The following is a 17,259-nucleotide window of genomic DNA, read 5'->3' on the forward strand; positions in this document are numbered from 1 at the left end:
GCTAGTTGTTCATACGGTGTTGTTTTTAATGATTGAACTTGAAATGCAGTGGTCTGAATCAGGGTCACACAGTGTTTGTTGGAAGTCTACTTTGAAACAAAGGTGTGCACCACAAACACATGGTTACGGGCTTAATGAAAGAAGACACCTGTACCATGTCAGATATGGAGTTGAAATGGATTCCATATTGTTTTTTTTTCATCCCAATATTACACTTTATATAGATCACAGATGACTGAAATATAGCAAATCCATTTGGCATAGAAACACCGGATCTTCGGCATAAAAAAACAAATTCTTTATTAATTATGAAATTATAAAAAATATGAATAACATTCCAGCATGAGGTCACTAGGTAATTTGACTGCAGGAAAGGACTCCAGATAATAATGATACAATATGAATAACATTCCACCATGAGGTCACTAGGTAATAATGATACAATATGAATAACATTCCACCATGAGGTCACTAGGTAATTTGACTGCAGGAAAGGACTCCAGGTAATAATGATACAATATGAATAACATTCCACCATGAGGTCACTAGGTAATAATGATACCATTTGAATAACATTCCACCATGAGGTCACTAGGTAATAATGATACAATATGAATAACATTCCACCATGAGGTCACTAGGTAATAATGATACAATATGAATAACATTCCACCATGAGGTCACTAGGTAATAATGATACAATATGAATAACATTCCACCATGAGGTCACTAGGTAATAATGATACCATTTGAATAACATTCCACCATGAGGTCGCTAGGTAATAATGATACAATATGAATAACATTCCACCATGAGGTCACTAGGTAATAATGATACAATATGAATAACATTCCACCATGAGGTCACTAGGTAATAATGATACAATATGAATAATATTCCACCATGAGGTCACTAGGTAATCTGACTGCAGGAAGGACTCCAGGTAAATAACAGTGTTGTTTCCTGATAGTTGCTGATTGAAAATAGAATCTACATAGCACCTTCTAATCAGCGGGTTTAACATTGATGGAGCTTTGGCTTGCTTGGTGACATCACCAGGTGGTATAAGTTTAAGAGGGAACCCTTGGTGACATCACCAGGTGGTATAAGTTCAAGAGGGAACTCTTGGTGACATCACCAAGTGGTATAATTTAAGAGGGAACCCTTGGTGACATCACCAGGTGGTATAAGATAAAGAAAGAACCCTTGGTGACGTCACCAGGTGGTGTAAGTTAAGAAAGAACCCTTGGTGACATCACCAGGTGGTATAAGTTAAGAAAGAACCCTTGGTGACATCACCCTGATCAAGGAGCAAATAATAATAATAATAAACAGTCTGTCCTACAAACAATAATTATACATATAAACACTTTTTGGGTATTAAAGTGTAGTATTGTTTAATAATAATATGTATCATTTATTTAAAGGTTTATTAACATAATACATCAAAAAAATCAATTTAGCCTCAAGTAAATAATGAAACATGTTCAATTTGGTTTAAATAATGCAAAAACAAAGTGTTGGAGAAGAAAGTAAAAGTGCAATATGTGCTATGTAAGAAAGCTAAGGTTTTAGTTCCTTTCTCAGAACATGAGAACATATGAAAGCTGGTGGTTCCTTTTAACATGAGTCTTCATTATTCCCAGGTAAGAAGTTTTAGGTTGTAGTTATTATCGGAATAATAGGACTATTTCCCTCTATACCATTTGTATTTCATTAACCTTTGACTATTGGATGTTCTAATAGGCACTTTAGTATTGCCAGTGTAACAGTATAGCTTCCGTCCCTCTCTCCTTGTGTTCCTGGCTCGAACCAGGAACACAACGACAACAGCCACCCTCGAAGCAGCGTTACCCATGAAGAGCAAGGGGAACAACGACTAGTAGGCTCAGGGCGAGTGACGTTTGAAACGCTATTAGCGCGCACTAACTAGCCAGCCATTTCACTTCGGTCACAACAGCCTCATCTCGGGAGTTGATAGGCTTGAAGTCATAAACAGCTCAATGCTTGACGCACAACGAAGAGCTGCTGGCAAAACGCACAAAAGTGCTGATTGAATGAATATTTACGCGCCTGCTTCTGCCTACCACCGCTCAGTCAGATACTTAGATACTTGTATGCTTGTATGCTCAGTCAGATTATATGTAACGCAGGACACGCTAGATAATATCTAGTAATATCATCAACCATGTGTAATTAACTAGTGATTATGATTTATTGTTTTTTATAAGATAAGTTTAATGCTAGCTAGCAACTTACCTTGGCTTACTGCATTCGCGTAACAGGCAGTCTCCTTGTGGAGAGCAACTAGAGAGAGGCAAGTCATTATTGCGTTGGACTAACTCTAAGGCTGCAGTATTGGTTCCCCGAGTTGACAAGGCAGTTAACCCACCGTTCCTAGGCCGTCATTGAAAATAAGAATGTGTTCTTAAACTGACTTGCCTAGTTAAATAAAGGTATAAAAAAACATATTTAAAAAAATAATCGGCAAATCGGTGCCCAAAAATACCGATTTCTGATTGTTATGAAAACTTGAAATCGGCCCTAATTAATCGGCCATTCTGATTAATGGGTCGACCTCTAATGTGGACTGTATTTATAATGTTATCTCTCTCAATGTATAATATGTTTTACAGTTTTTTCCAACTGCTTACACACAAAATCTTTTCATGTCACACGATTTTTGAAACCTCTCACTCAAAGTACAAAACTACACACCAAATATCCAAAACCATAAGCTATTTCTCAGCCTTTGACTCAGTTGTCAATTGCATAAAACACTTTTTTCAAAACACTACACACAATTCTCTAACCTAAAACACAAAAATCTAACTATTCACCAGGTCACACACACACTCCTCACATGTGCAAACACTAATAGTTTAACTGATCACTTACCAATCACTGCTTTACTGTAGTATAGGCCTATAAATAGGTCAAAGGTCAGATGACCTGTTTTGAACAATGGATGCCAACAATGGACAGAGAGTAAGAGGAGTAGGAGGGAGAGGAAGACGAAGAGGAGGACGGGGCAAAGAAGAGAAGGAAGGAGAGCCATCTATGATGAGATTAGGGCAACACTTGTTGATCATGTGATCATGTGATCAACCACGGTATGACCATGAGAGAGGCTGGACTGAGAGTCGATTTACAGTGGCGTCCATAATTCTAACCTTCAGAAATGAGAACAGGTATGCAACTATAGCCATCCATTTACTGCACTGCAATGAATGAATGAGGTTGGTTATCATGCTGTACTACATTTTTTTTGTACATTGTTTACAGTTCCTATGCTGAACACATACTGTGTTTGAATTCTGTACAGAGTGGAAAGGCAAAGACATATTGGAGGACGAGTACGCTTGTTTACATATGTACAAGAAACTGTAATTATAAATATGGTTTTGGCCAACAATGCAATTAGGATTCGGAGATAAGAGAGCATATCTTGAATAATGACACCATATTTAACAACATCAATGCTGTAAGCCTGTCGACCATACAACGCATGCCCCAACGGCACCGAGTGACGATAAAACAACTTTACAAGGTGCCATTTGAGACAAACTCTGACAGAGTCAAGAATATGCGACATGACTTTGTAGAGGTATGTATGCAACACTACTTCCAGTACTTCAGACATACCATATTTACTCATCTGTATATCCTTTTGTCTGTTACAGAGAGTATTGGAGCTGGATGCCCATGTAATTCGCCATTACAGTTTTTTTCGATTGCTTAACAGTTGCATCTCTAGGGGCGCTATTTCATTTTTGGATAAAAAACGTTCCCGTTTTAAGCGCGATATTTTGTCACGAAAAGATGGTTGACTATGCATATTCTTGACAGTTTTGGAAAGAAAACACTCTGAAGTTTCAGAATCTGCAAAGATTTTGTCTGTAAGTGCCCCAGAACTCATTCTACAGGCGAAACCAAGATGATACGTCAAACAGAAAATGAGCAGAATTTCTGAAGCTCTGTTTTCTAATGTCTCCTTATATGGCTGTGAATGCGACAGGAATAAGCTTAGACCTTCTGCCGTTTCCCCAAGATGTCGGCAGCATTGTGACGTATTTGTAGGCATATCATTGGAAGATTGACCATAAGAGACTACATTTTCCAAGTGTCCGCCTGGTGTCCTGCGTCGAAACTGGTGCGCAAAGCCATGTGCAAGTATTTTTCCATTTGATTGAGAGGGGAAACCATGCTTCCACGAACGATATATCATCGAAGAGATATGTGAAAAACACCTTGAGGATTGATTCTAAACAACGTTTGCCATGTTTTCAGTCGATATTATGGAGTTAATTTGGAAAAAAGTTCGCGTTTTGAGGACTGAATTTTCGTCTTTTTTTGGTAGCCAAATGTGATGTACAAAACGGAGCTATTTCTAATACACAAATAATCTTTTTGGAAAAACTGAGCATCTGCTATCTAACTGAGAGTCTCCTCATTGAAAACATCTGAAGTTCTTCAAAGGTAAATTATTTTATTTGAAGGCTTTTATGTTTTTGTTGAAATGTTGCGTGCTGGATGCTAACGCTAATGCTAACGCTAAATGCTACGCTAGCTAGCTACTTTTACACAAATTATTGTTTTCCTATGGTTGAGAAGCATATTTTGAAAATCTGAGATGACAGTGTTGTTTACAAAAGGCTAAGCTTGAGAGATGGCATATTTATTTCATTTCATTTGCGATTTTCATGAATAGTTAACGTTGTGTTATGCTAATGAGCTTGCTGATAGATTTACACAATCCTGGATACAGGGGTTTTTTCATAGCTAAACGTGACGCAGAAAACGGAGCGATTTGTCCTAAACAAATAATCTTTCAGGAAAAACTGACCATTTGCCATCTGAGAGTCTCCTCATTGAAAACATCTGAAGTTCTTCAAAGGTAAATTATTTTATTTGAATGCTTTTCTGTTTATTTGTGTAAATGTTGCCAGCTGAATGCTAATGCTAAATGCTACGCTAAATGCTACGTTAGCCATCAATACTGTTACACAAATGCTTGTTTTGCAATGGTTGAGAAGCATATTTTGAAAATCTGAGATGACAGTGTTGTTAACAAAAGGCTAAGCTTGAGAGCTAGCATATTTATTTCATTTCATTTGCGATTTTCATGAATAGTTAACGTTGCGTTATGGTAATGAGCTTGAGTCTGTATTCACGATCCCGGATCCGGGATGGGGAGATCAGAAAGGTTAAGCACGATTTTCAAAACAGGGCCTGTGTTTTCAAAACACTACACACAAGTAGTACAACCACACGCCCAATTAGCAAAACACTACAGATCCTTTGCAAAATTAAACACTCTTGTAAAAACTATATACACTTCTTTTTAAAAACCACACTTTGTTACCATATGAAACGCACACGTTTCAAATTACTATACTCTGTTTGAACGAGTTACACTCTGCTGTGATAAACCTAAAACACTTCTACTTCCCTATGATTAGAGTAGGCTACTATCGCTGAAAATGGCGTGGTTATTGACAATGTTAGCTTGGAGCTGCTTGAGTGTTATAGCATTGTTGGCCAAAACCATGTTTACTATCTCCCTCTCTTGCTGTTCTGTGAACATAGGAGGCCTTCCCCCTTGTCGTCCCTGACCCTCAATCCTATGTAGAAAAAAAACAGTATACAATAGTACAGTAACTTCACAGGAAAAGGTAACAGAAGTGCTGATAGTGCATAGAATACAGTACTGTAAGCAGTTACTGAAACCGTGCAGATGTTTTTGATATGATGATATTTTTACAATACCTATTTTCCAGTCTAAATGTTCTCATCACACTTGCCACTGTATATCGGCTTAGATTTGGCTGTACTCGCAGCCCAGCCTCCCTCAGCGTCAGGCCGTGGTTGACAACGTGGTCAACCAGTGTTGCGCGGATCTCATTTGTCAGATTCGGTCCTCTTTGAGCACCTTCTTGTCTTCCTCTTCCTCCCCTTCCTCCTCCTCGTTCTCCTCCTCGTCGTCCTCCTCCTCCTCCTCCTCGTCTTACTCTTTCTCTGACTCTTTCCATTGTGCTTGAAGACCGAGGAACTCACCTGCAGCTTTTTATAGTGCTTATACACCTGATTGGTGTGTCTACAATTAAGCAAATGAGTGTTTGCACACCTGATGACTGTGTTGAACCAATTGGTTGGACGGTGTGGTAATTTGACAGTCAGTGCTTTGGTATTGCAAAGACGTGACTTCATGATAGATTTTTGTGTGTAATGTATGTTAAGTGTGTTTAGTGTTTTGCAAATCACTGTGTGTAGAGTTTTGCAACAAGTGTGAGGTTGACAATGTGCTTATAGTTGTGCAAATATGGGCTGATGTTTTGCTTCTTGAGTGTAAGGTTTTGCTAATAGTGTACTACTTTTAATTTTAGTGTTTAAGCAATCCAAAAAAACTGTAATTTATTTATGTGGATGAGGTTGGCTTCAACCTCACCAAAACCAGGCGCCGCGGAAGAAATGTAATAGGACACAGGGCAATTACCAATGTCCCTGGACAGCATGGGGGTAAAATAACTATGTGTGCTGCCATCACTCAAAACGGGGTCCTCCCCACTGGGTCCGTACAACACTGGCCATATGCTCACTTTTCTGGATACAATTTACACAATGCATGTCCCTGATCCAGATCAGGAGCCTGCTAGATTTGTGGTTTTATGGGACAATGTTAGTTTTCGCCAGGCTGGAAAGTGTATGATCGCCAACCCTATGCCCGCATGACGCTTCTCCAGGCAATGGAGGATGCATGTGTGGACATAGAGGTTTCCTCTGTCCAAGGTTGGATACGCCATGCTAGGAGATACTTCACTCGATTTTTGGCAAGAGAAAACGTATCTTGTGATGTGGACGAAGTATTGTGGCCAGACTCCCCCCCCCCCCCCCCCCCCCCCCCTAACAATTCCTGGACTGCCCCCCTGGGACCCCACACACACAGTTGTGTTCTTTACTGTATTCTAAAGAATATACTTTTGGTTTATATATGTTTATGGTTTTGTTGCATGCTACTGTATACAGCAGTAATGTTTGGCCTAATAAATATTTTTTGTTTCTACATTGCATTGGTGTTTACAGTGTACTGTTACCCCTCTCAGCAGATTACTTTCACTGTAGAACATTGTATTGGTGTTTACAGTGTACTTGTTACCCCTCTCAGCAGATTACTTTCACTGTAGAACATTGTATTGAAATGTAGATATAAGCCTATGAAATACCACAGAGCTTTAGATTTAGAACAACAGTGTTTACATGTTATATCCAAAAATGTACTATTATGAAAGCAGTGTTTGCCATTTGATGCAAATGCTTCATTCTGACATGTGTTTATGGCATTTTGAATGCAGTGTTATATTTTGAAGGAGATGTGAGGCATTTTGCATTTTGTGTGTGCAGTTTTGGGAATTGTGTGTAGAGTTTGGAAAAAAGGAGACAGTTTTGAAAACGTGTGTAAGCAGTTGGAAAAAACTGTAAATTAAGACCATAAAACAACGTTATCTTCCACAGCCCATTTTGACTTTGCAGCTGGCATATCTAGAGGAAATTGCACAGTTCTGCCTCCAGGTCAAGATTCATAACAAACCTGCGATTGGCAGAGGCAATGTAAAATAACAATTAACATGCTTTTTCCTTGTTTCAAGTATGTTTTATTATGAAAAGTACAATATATCCTTGTATACTTGTACAACTATGGAGCGTTTGTCCATATTTAATTGTACAATTTGTTATTCAACATAAAAGACGCACAACAAATTATTACATTGGTGTTTTAACGGTGTTATTGTAATAGTTTAAATGTTTAAACAGAGGATACATCTACAACAGTATAAAGCAAGTGCAGTATGTTCTGAGTATGTTACTTTAACGTCAACTCATAACGTCACACTATAACTTCATGTGGAAAGACTGCATGTTGTTTTGGGTGGATTGAGTGACGCCTTCATCAACATTTGCAGAATATTCCTGTAATATTTTCACCTCTGTGTTTGTGGGACCACTTAGAAATGGAAAGAGGTGTGTGTTTGTTCCCAATCAGAAATGATGGTCCTCATTGGAAGGTCCTGTGTCAAGGTCCTCACAATTATAGGGAGGCGTATGTGTGTGTGTGTGTGAGTGTGTGTCCAGTGTGTGTGTGTCCAGTGTGTGTGTGTATCAGTGTGTGTGTGTCCAGTGTGTGTGTGTGTTTGTCCAGTGTGTGTGTGTGTGTGTGTGTGTGAGTCATGTGTGTGTGTGTGTCCAGTGTGTGTGTGTGTGCATCCAGCGTGTGTGTGTCCAGTGTGTGTGTGTCCAGTGTGTGTGTGTATCAGTGTGTGTGTGTCCAGTGTGTGTGTGTGTTTGTCCAGTGTGTGTGTGTGTGTGTGTGTGTGTGTGTGAGTCATGTGTGTGTGTGTGTCCAGTGTGTGTGTGTGTGCATCCAGCGTGTGTGTGTCCTGTGTGTGTGTGTGTGTGTGTGTGTGTGTGTGTGTGTGTGTGTGTGTGTGTGTGTGTGTGTGTGTGTGTGTGTGTGTGTGTGAATCTAGTGTGTGTGAGCATCCAGGGTGTGTGTCCAGTGTGTTTGTTGTCGTGGAAATTTCCTCTATTTACCAAATCATGGGAGCAAACCACAACACAAGTCAGAGTTAGTTATCAAAGTCCATCTTTAATTATATGAGCTCTATCACAACCCTGTGACTCTCAGATCAATTCAGTGTCTATCAATGAATTTTCTGAGAGCCCCCACTACATTGCAATTGAGATCCTTTAATAGCAAAGAACACACATAGTCAGACAGCATAGACATAATAAATCGTTCAGCTTTGTCTCAAACCCAGAACCATAAACCAATTCTCCATATCAACAGGCATATATCAAATTGTCATTTAGATACAACCAATTCTAAATACAACCAATCCTGGACAAGCTCACGGGGAGCATAGAATGATTCCAGACACTGCCATCCTCCTCTCCCCGATGGGAAAAGTAGGGAGTGACTGGCACACAGACACAGTGGAGCAAAATATATGTTTACACATGATGACACCTTGACCTCTCCCCTCTCTGTGGCCCATGCAACTTAGTCTTGACATAGAACAGATAACTGCCAATGGCCACCACTATAGTACAACAAAATACATTCTTATGAGAAATAACTCATAAGCATATGATGAAAATAAAACATCTTACCTATTACCAACCAATTCTGATTATTCCCCAACAGTGTGCATCCAGCGTGTGTGTGTGTGTGTGTGTGCGCATGTGGTGTGTGTTTGTCCAGTGTGTGTTTGTCCAGTGTGTGTGTGTGTGTGTGTGTGTCCAGTTTTTGTCAGTGTGTGTGTGTGTGTGTCCAGTGTGTGTGTGTGTGTGCCCAGTGTGTGTGTTTAATTGTGTCCAGTGTGTGTGTGTGTGTGTGTGTGTGTGTGTGTGTGTGTGTGTCAGTGTGTGTGTTTGTGTGTTTTCAGTGTGTGTGTGTTTGTCCATTGTGTGTGTATATCAGTGTGTGTGTTTGTGTGTTTCCAGTGTTTGTCCGGTGTGTGTGTATATCAGTGTGTGTGAGTCCAGTGTGTGTGTGTGTCCAGAGTGTGTGTATATCAGTGTGTGTGTGTGTGTGTGTGTGTGTGTGTGTGTGTGTGTGTGTCCAGTGTGTGTGTGTGTGTGTATGTTGTGTGTGTGTGTGTCCTGTTTGTGTGCGTGTGTGTCCAGTGTTTGTGTCTGTGTGTGTGTATGTGTCCAATGTGTGTGTGTGTGTGGATCACTGTTAACATGGTAGTTATTTACAGGTTATTATTTACAGGGACACTGAGGAGTCATCACCCCAAACCCTAAACCCTGTATAGAGGGGCTCTGTGAATGTGGAGGTGAATGTGTACAGGTGGGTCAGTGTGTCAGAGGAGGCTCTATAGAAGGACAGAGTGCCGGCTGAGCAGTCCAGATACACTCCTACTCTGTGGGAGCCGGAGGGGTGGACGTCTATGGTTGTGGTAATATTATTGTGACAGGCATAGTAACTGTTGTCAGAGCAGAACAGACTCCAGGACTTGTTATTCCATCCAAGACAACAGTCATCACCCCCTCCTCTCCTGTTGATTCCTTTATATGTCACTCCGATGCCAACCCTTCTCCCACTCCACTCTACCTCACAGTAACAGAGCCCAGTCAGACCCTCTCTACACAGCACCTGTTCACAGCCCTCAAATCTCTCTGGGTGATCAGGATACAGCTGCTCCTCTTTCCTACGTGTCACCTTTCTGTTCTCCTCAGACAGAGAGAGGAATCTGTTTACTGTGTTTGGGTCCAGTGTCAGATCACACACATCTGATGGATGAAAACAGACACAATATTAGAAATCATCATCATTCACAGAATGTTAACTCACTTTTCACTAATTCATTTAATGTAGATGTTTCTAGGTATCAAAAGGAGAAGTTAAGGTAACTTGAGACTTGTTGAATGATCTTACGTTATACTTTATGGTAATATAAAACACACTTATTCACATTAATCACACACACACACACACACACACACACACACACACACACACACACACACACACACACACACACACACACACACACACACACACACACACACACACGTAATGGCTTTCGTCCTCCTCGTCTGAAGAGCGGCCAAGTGTCCATGGTTATTTAAACACAAACTGAACACTCCATCGAAAAACAATAAATGTAACGTGAATAACCAAAACCGAAAACAGTACCGTGTGGTGTAAAACACAGACACGGAAACAATCACCCACAAACATACAGTGAAACCCAGGCTGCCTAAGTATGATTCTCAATCAGAGACAACTAACGACACCTGCCTCTGATTGAGAACCATACTAGGCCGAACACAGAAAAACAACCTAGACACACAAAACATAGAATGCCCACCCAACTTACGTCCTGACCAACTAAAACAAACAATTAACACAATAACAATGGTCAGAATGTGACAGTACCCCCCCCCCAACGTGCGGACTCCAGCCGCAGAACCTGAACCTATAGGGGAGGGTCTGGGTGGGCATCTGTCCGCGGTGGTGGCTCTGGCGCTGGACGTGGACCCCACTCCACCATAGGCTTAGTCCGCCTCTGTGGTCTCCTAGGAACGGCGACCCTTGCCGCCGACCCTGATCTGGGAACCCTAAACAGGCCCACCGGACTGAGGGACCCCTCTGGACTTAAGGGGTAGCTCAGGACTGAGGGGTAGATCAGGACTGAGAGGTAACTCAGGACTGATGGGTAGCTCAGGACTGAGGGGTAACTCAGGACTGAGGGGTAGCTCAGGACTGAGAAGCAGCTCAGGCTGGTTGATGGCTCTGGCAGCTCCTGGCTGGCTGACGGCTCTGGCAGCTCCTGGCTGGCTGACGGCGCTGGCAGCTCCTGGCTGGCTGACGGCGCTTGCAGCTCCTGGCTGGCTGACGGCGCTGGCAGCTCCTGGCTGGCTGACGGCGCTTGCAGCTCCTGGCTGGCTGACGGCGCTGGCAGCTCCTGGCTGACTGACGGCTCTGGCAGCTCCTGGCTGGCGGATGGCCCTGGCAGCTCCTGGCTGGCGGGCGGCTCTGACTGGCAGGCGGCTCTGGCAGCTCCTGACTGGCGGGCGGTTCTGGCAGCTCTTGACTGGCGGGCGGCTCTGGCAGCTCCTGACTGACGGGTGTCTCAGATGGCGCTGGCAGACGGGCGGCTCAAATGGCGCTGGACAGAGGAGCTCTGGCGCATCTGGACTGAGGGGCTCTGGCGCCTCTGGACTGAGGGGCTCTGGCGCCTCTGGACTGAGGGACTCTGGCGCCTCTGGACTGAGGGGCTCTGGCGGCTCTGGACAGGCGGGAGACTCCAACAGCTCTGGAGAGTAGGAAGGCTCTGGCAGCGCTGGACAGAGGGGCTCTGGTGCCTCTGGACTGAGGGGCTCAGGCGCCTCTGGGGGGACTGAGGGACGGAAGCTCTGGCAGCTCCGGACAGGCGGGAGACTCCGGCAGCGCTGGAGAGGAGGAAGGCTCTGGCAGCGCTGGACAGAGGAGCTCTGGTGCCTCTGGACTGAGGGGCTCAGGCGCCTCTGGGGGGACTGAGGGACGGAAGCTCTGGCAGCTCCGGACAGGCGGGAGACTCTGGCAGCGCTGGAGAGGAGGAAGGCTCTGGCAGCGCTGGACAGAGGAGCTCTGGTGCCTCTGGACTGAGGGGCTCAGGCGCCTCTGGGGGGACTGAGGGACGGAAGCTCTGGCAGTGCCGGACAGGGGGGAGACTCCGGCTGATACTACATGATTCCATATGTGTCTGGAGAGGAGGAAGGCTCTGGCAGCGCTGGACAGAGGGGCTCTGGCGCCTCTGGACTGAGGGGCGGAAGCTCTGGACTGAGGGGCTCTGGCGCCTCTGGACTGAGGGACAGAAACTCTGGTAGCGCCGGACAGGCGGGAGCACCTGTATTGATGGGACGGAGAGACAGCCTGGTGCGGGGTGCCGGCACTGGTGGTACCGGGCTGGGGACACGCACCTCAGGGCGAATGCCTTGCATACTACGCCAAATCAACAGCTCTCTCTCTTCACTCTCCTCCAATTCTATTAACAACTCCTCGAGTGTCTCCTCATCTCCCATTCGTTCACTCTCCTCCAATCTGTCCAATAATTCCTCGACCCTCTCAGACTCAACCCTCAGCTTAGCCGACTGCTCTGATTCCATCCATGGATCCTTACAGGGGGAGTTGGCTCAGGTCTTACTCCTGACTCTGCCACACTCTCCCTGTTCCCCCCCCCCCCCCAATACATTTTTGGGGCTGTCTCTCGGGCTTCCTACCGCGCCGCCGTGCTCGTTTCGCCAACCTCATTCTCCAGTAACCCTCCTCACACTGCTTCAGTGAATCCCAGGCGGGCTCCGGCACTCTCCCTGGGTCGACTGCCCACCGGTCTATCTCTTCCCAAGTTGTATAGTCCAGATAATGCTGCCTCTCCTGCTACTTCTTCTGCTGCTGTTGTTGCTTCTCCTGCTGCTGCTTTTGCTGCTGCTGCCGCTTCCTCTGCTGCTTCTGTTGCTTCCCCCGCTGCTGCTTTTGCTGCTGCTGCTGTTGCTCCTGCTGCTGCTGCTTCTCCTGCTGCACCTTGGGAAGGCGACACTCCCATGGCTTTGCCCAGGGTCCTCTCCCATCGAGGATTTCCTCCCACGTCCAGGAGTCTTGTGTCTTCGTCCGCTGTTGCTGCTCATTACCACGCCGCTTGGTCCTTGTTTGGTGGGTGATTCTGTAATGGTGTTCCTCCTCTTCGTCTGAGGAGGAGAGGCGAGAAGGATCGGAGGACCAATATGCGGCGTGGTAAGTGTCCATGGTTGTTTATTTAAACACATAAACTGAACACTCAATAAACAATAAACGTAACGTGAATAACCAAAACAGAAAACACACACACACAGAAACAATCACCCACAAACATACAGTGAAACCCAGGCTACCTAAGTATGATTCTCAATCAGAGACAACTAACGACACCTGCCTCTGATTGAGAACCATACTAGGCCGAACACAGAAAAACAACCTAGACACACAAAACATAGAATGCCCACCCAACTCACGTCCTGACCAACTAAAACAAACAATTAACACAATAACTAGGGTCAGAACGTGACAACACCTGTATACATCATGAACACAAACACACATTTCTTATGTAATACGAACACGCCACACACAAACACAGACACACACATTGTCAAAACAACTATTTTTAAACGTTGGTGTCCCTGATTTCTGCTTCTGTAGAACTACAGCTGATATTTAATATGACCAAGTAAGTAATGATGGTGGTCTTTGACTTTGACTTAACTTGAATTAAGACTTATTCTTAGTAATATTCTTCACAGCAGTCAACACTCACATTTTCTAAGCCCAGGTTTCATTGTGTACTCTCCACCATGTTCCACACTGTAGCGGTAAGCAGAAGAACAGACAGTCATTGAGTGATACACACACACACACACACACACATACACACACACACACACACACACACACACACACACACACACACACACACACACACACACACACACACACACACACACACACACACACACACACACACACACACACACACACACACACACACACACACACACACACACACACACACACACACACACACAGTCAGCATATACCTTTGTCCAAGTGGTGGTAAGAATGTTTGTCTTAACTAGCCTGATATGAACATTGACATAAACCCTCTACAAACTTTAGTTTCTCCAGTCTGCAGTGTGGATCCTCCAGTCCAGCAGAGAGCAGTCTGACTCCTGAGACTCCAGGGTGATTGTAGCTCAGGTCCAGCTCTCTCAGGTGTGAGGGGTTTGACCTCAAAGCTGAGACCAGAGAAGCACAGCCTTCCTCTGTGACTAGACAGCGTGACAGTCTGCAAAGAGTCAAAACATTTTAAAATCACACTGCTATTCTTTGGCGGTGAAAATTGTGGCAGTGTACTTTTTCAACATTTTTAGATATATCAGTGTCCTGAAACCTTCCATATCCATAAATTAATGTATCATTATTAGAAATGACAAATTATCAAAGTATGGCCTGTAGAGAGAAAAATGTTTAGTACAAATATTTGAGTAGACATGCTGCAATAGTTTGTGTCGGGGGACTAGGGTCAGTCTGTTATATCTGGTGTATTGCTCCTGTCTTATCCAGTGTGAAATTAAGTATTCTCTCTCTCTCTCTCTCTCTCTCTCTCTCTCTCTCTCTCTCTCTCTCTCTCTCTCTCTCTCTCTCTCTCTCTCTCTCTCTCTCTCTCTCTCTCTCTCTCCCTCCCTCCCTCCCTCCCTCCCTCCCTCCCTCCCTCCCTCCCTTTCCACAGTGACTTTCCACAGTGAGCTTTCCACAGTGACCTATCCACGTCCTCTGTCACTCAAGGAACGCATTTGATGTTCCTCAACCACGAGACACTTGTGTTCAGTCTGCATGGATAATGCAGCACATGGAACAATGTGGATGACAACAAAGCTGTTTTCACTTTGCTTCTTCAAATAAATCCACCAGCGTTCTGTAATGACACTATTAGTTTATGTTTATTACATCAGCAAAACAGCTAGTTTGTCTTTTCTTAGCAAGTTGCCCTAAATCTTGTGAGACGCTAATTGTTCGCCACTAATGTTAATATCTAGCTAGATAGCTAATAAATGTACTGAATAAGAGCAAACGTAGCTAGCTAATACAGCCTGATAATACCAGTGATGGTGTAGACCTAAATCAGCATGTTGATTGTGCAACAGTCTCTTCTTAACCAAAGGGGAATATGCAGAGCAAGAACATGTTACCTACATGAAGTAGCTAAGAGAAAACATGCAATGTAGCAAAAGCTTATAGGGTCTCCTAGGAAACACTTATCAACACTTTAGTTCCTACCCTGTCACAATAACTCCTCCCTGGCATTTTAATTGGTTGTCATCTCAAACACTGTATTCAAAGTGCCCAAAACTAAAAATACCTTCAAATACCTGGCCATATCGCCCAGCCCTAGTTTGTTTGTGTGTCTGTGTGTTCATTGAGTGATACACTTGCAAACACATACACACACACACTGGACACACACAGAACACACACACAATGGACAAACAGGACACACACACACAGGACACACACACACAGGACGAACACACACAGGACGGACACACACTGGACACACACTGGACACACACACACACACACACACACACACACACACACACACACACACACACACACACACACACACACACACACACACACACACACACAAACACACACACACACACAAACACACACACACTGGACAAACACACACAGTTCAAAAAGCTGGAGCAATTTAAAACTGTAAGCTTCACTGTCCAAACACATATGGTGTGGACATTGTGTGTTTGGTAAACACATGTGGATCTGGTGAACAGTTATCACTTGTTGACCAACTACAGGAATACTGACCTCAGAGTCTCCAGTTTACAGTGGGGATTCCCCAGTCCAGCAGAGAGCAGCTTCACTCCTGAATCCTTCAGGTCATTGTTACTCAGGTCCAGCTCTCTCAGGTGTGAGGGGTTTGACTCCAGAGCTGAGACCAGAGAAGCACAGCCTTCCTCTGTGACTCCACAGCCTGACAGCCTGACAAAGAGATCATCATGACTTCACAAACACACTGTTGTCATGACTCTCCTGATCAGGTCAGGAGACCACAACCCTACAGATCATCTCTCACCCCCAACAGCGAAGGAGAGATCTAGGGGTCTGAAGATGTGGGGGTTTTATGACCCCTCACGCCCCTGGTAAATCTTAGGCCACAGACAACATTCCTTTGTCCTCTCACTATGGAGACCCACCCTCAGAACATTAAACATGCAATAAGGGACTTTGGAACAATGGTTTCCGTCAGCCACATTGGTGGTCATGACGATAGATGGAATATGAAAATGTATGTCATTTTTGTTTTGTTATTAAAGGTTAATAGATGACATTATAAAGAAACATTTTAACTTTAAGAGTTTTCCTAGGATATGCTTGATGTTTATACATTGCACGTGGAAAATGTCCAAATCAAAGAGAATGTTTTGGTAAAGATGAAATGTGAAGTGAGTTGTCTAAAATTGGAATTGAGTAAAATCTAGACCTTGCCTCAGTGCGCCCAGAGAATTGCCCTAAAGGCGGTTACTCCCACTTCTGACCCGAGGGTATAAGACATGTGCATTAAGAATTAACATATCAGACTATGTGACCCAAACTGCAGCCATGATCTAAAAAGTAAATGAACCCAGAACGCAAAACAAGTTTGCAGAAGAATACATATTTTTCTACCCAAGCTACGGATGAGGCCCCTAGCATCCAATCCCAGCGAATCGTGGTATCTAAACGGTTTCATTCCTACGCTGTGAGCTCTGAGTTTCAGAGCTGTCCATCCTCAGAAGACCCCTTCCAGAGCAAGGGTGAGGAAACAGACCACTAAGCCAAAAGGACACTGACATCGTGAGGACAACCAGAGTTGCGCCGGAGAAGTGCGTCATTGAGCAGCCTAAACGGACCACGCTGAGCTTCCCATCTGAGAACTTCCACACGTAATTACATCATTATATTCTGACCCATAAGAGCGGCAGTTCGGGGCAAGGCTAGGGTTAAAATAAGCATTGCTGCCAAATGCACCCAAATGTATATTTCTCTCGTATACTTTCTCTTTTTCTCTCTCCTTAAATCCCCATTTTGGGTAACACGCGCCATAGTGTGTTGGCCCGTTATACTAAGTTCTAATCTATAGCCTAGATATTGTTTTTGTGTATGTGTA

At 43.9% G+C, this 17,259-nt stretch overlaps 1 protein-coding gene across 1 annotated transcript; it reads right to left on the bottom strand.

Annotated features, from left to right (window-relative positions):
• Positions 1 to 9,638: 9,638 nt before the first annotated feature.
• On the bottom strand, positions 9,639 to 13,958 carry LOC110507043 (stonustoxin subunit beta-like). The gene is made up of 2 exons (XM_036965790.1): positions 13,843 to 13,958; positions 9,639 to 10,297 (listed from the first exon to the last, which is right to left on the bottom strand). The coding sequence occupies exons 1-2, from the start codon at positions 13,919 to 13,921 to the stop codon at positions 9,771 to 9,773; spliced, it is 606 nt and encodes a 201-aa protein (XP_036821685.1). The 5' UTR covers positions 13,922 to 13,958; the 3' UTR covers positions 9,639 to 9,770.
• Between the last annotated feature and the right edge of the window lie 3,301 nt (positions 13,959 to 17,259).

Source organism: Oncorhynchus mykiss, chromosome 27, assembly GCF_013265735.2.
Source record: "Oncorhynchus mykiss isolate Arlee chromosome 27, USDA_OmykA_1.1, whole genome shotgun sequence".
In the NCBI taxonomy this organism is placed as follows: Eukaryota; Metazoa; Chordata; class Actinopteri; order Salmoniformes; family Salmonidae; genus Oncorhynchus; species Oncorhynchus mykiss.

What these genes read in the sequence shown, in the direction of transcription:
- LOC110507043 (XM_036965790.1), bottom strand. Translation starts at nt 13,921, where the DNA reads ATGACTGTCTGTTCTTCTGCTTACCGCTACAGTGTGGAACATGGTGGA. An exon ending in GAAACCTGGGCTTAGAAAAT is followed by an intron (nt 10,298 to 13,842) that starts GTGAGTGTTGAC and finishes TTCATCCATCAG; the next exon opens with ATGTGTGTGATCTGACACTG.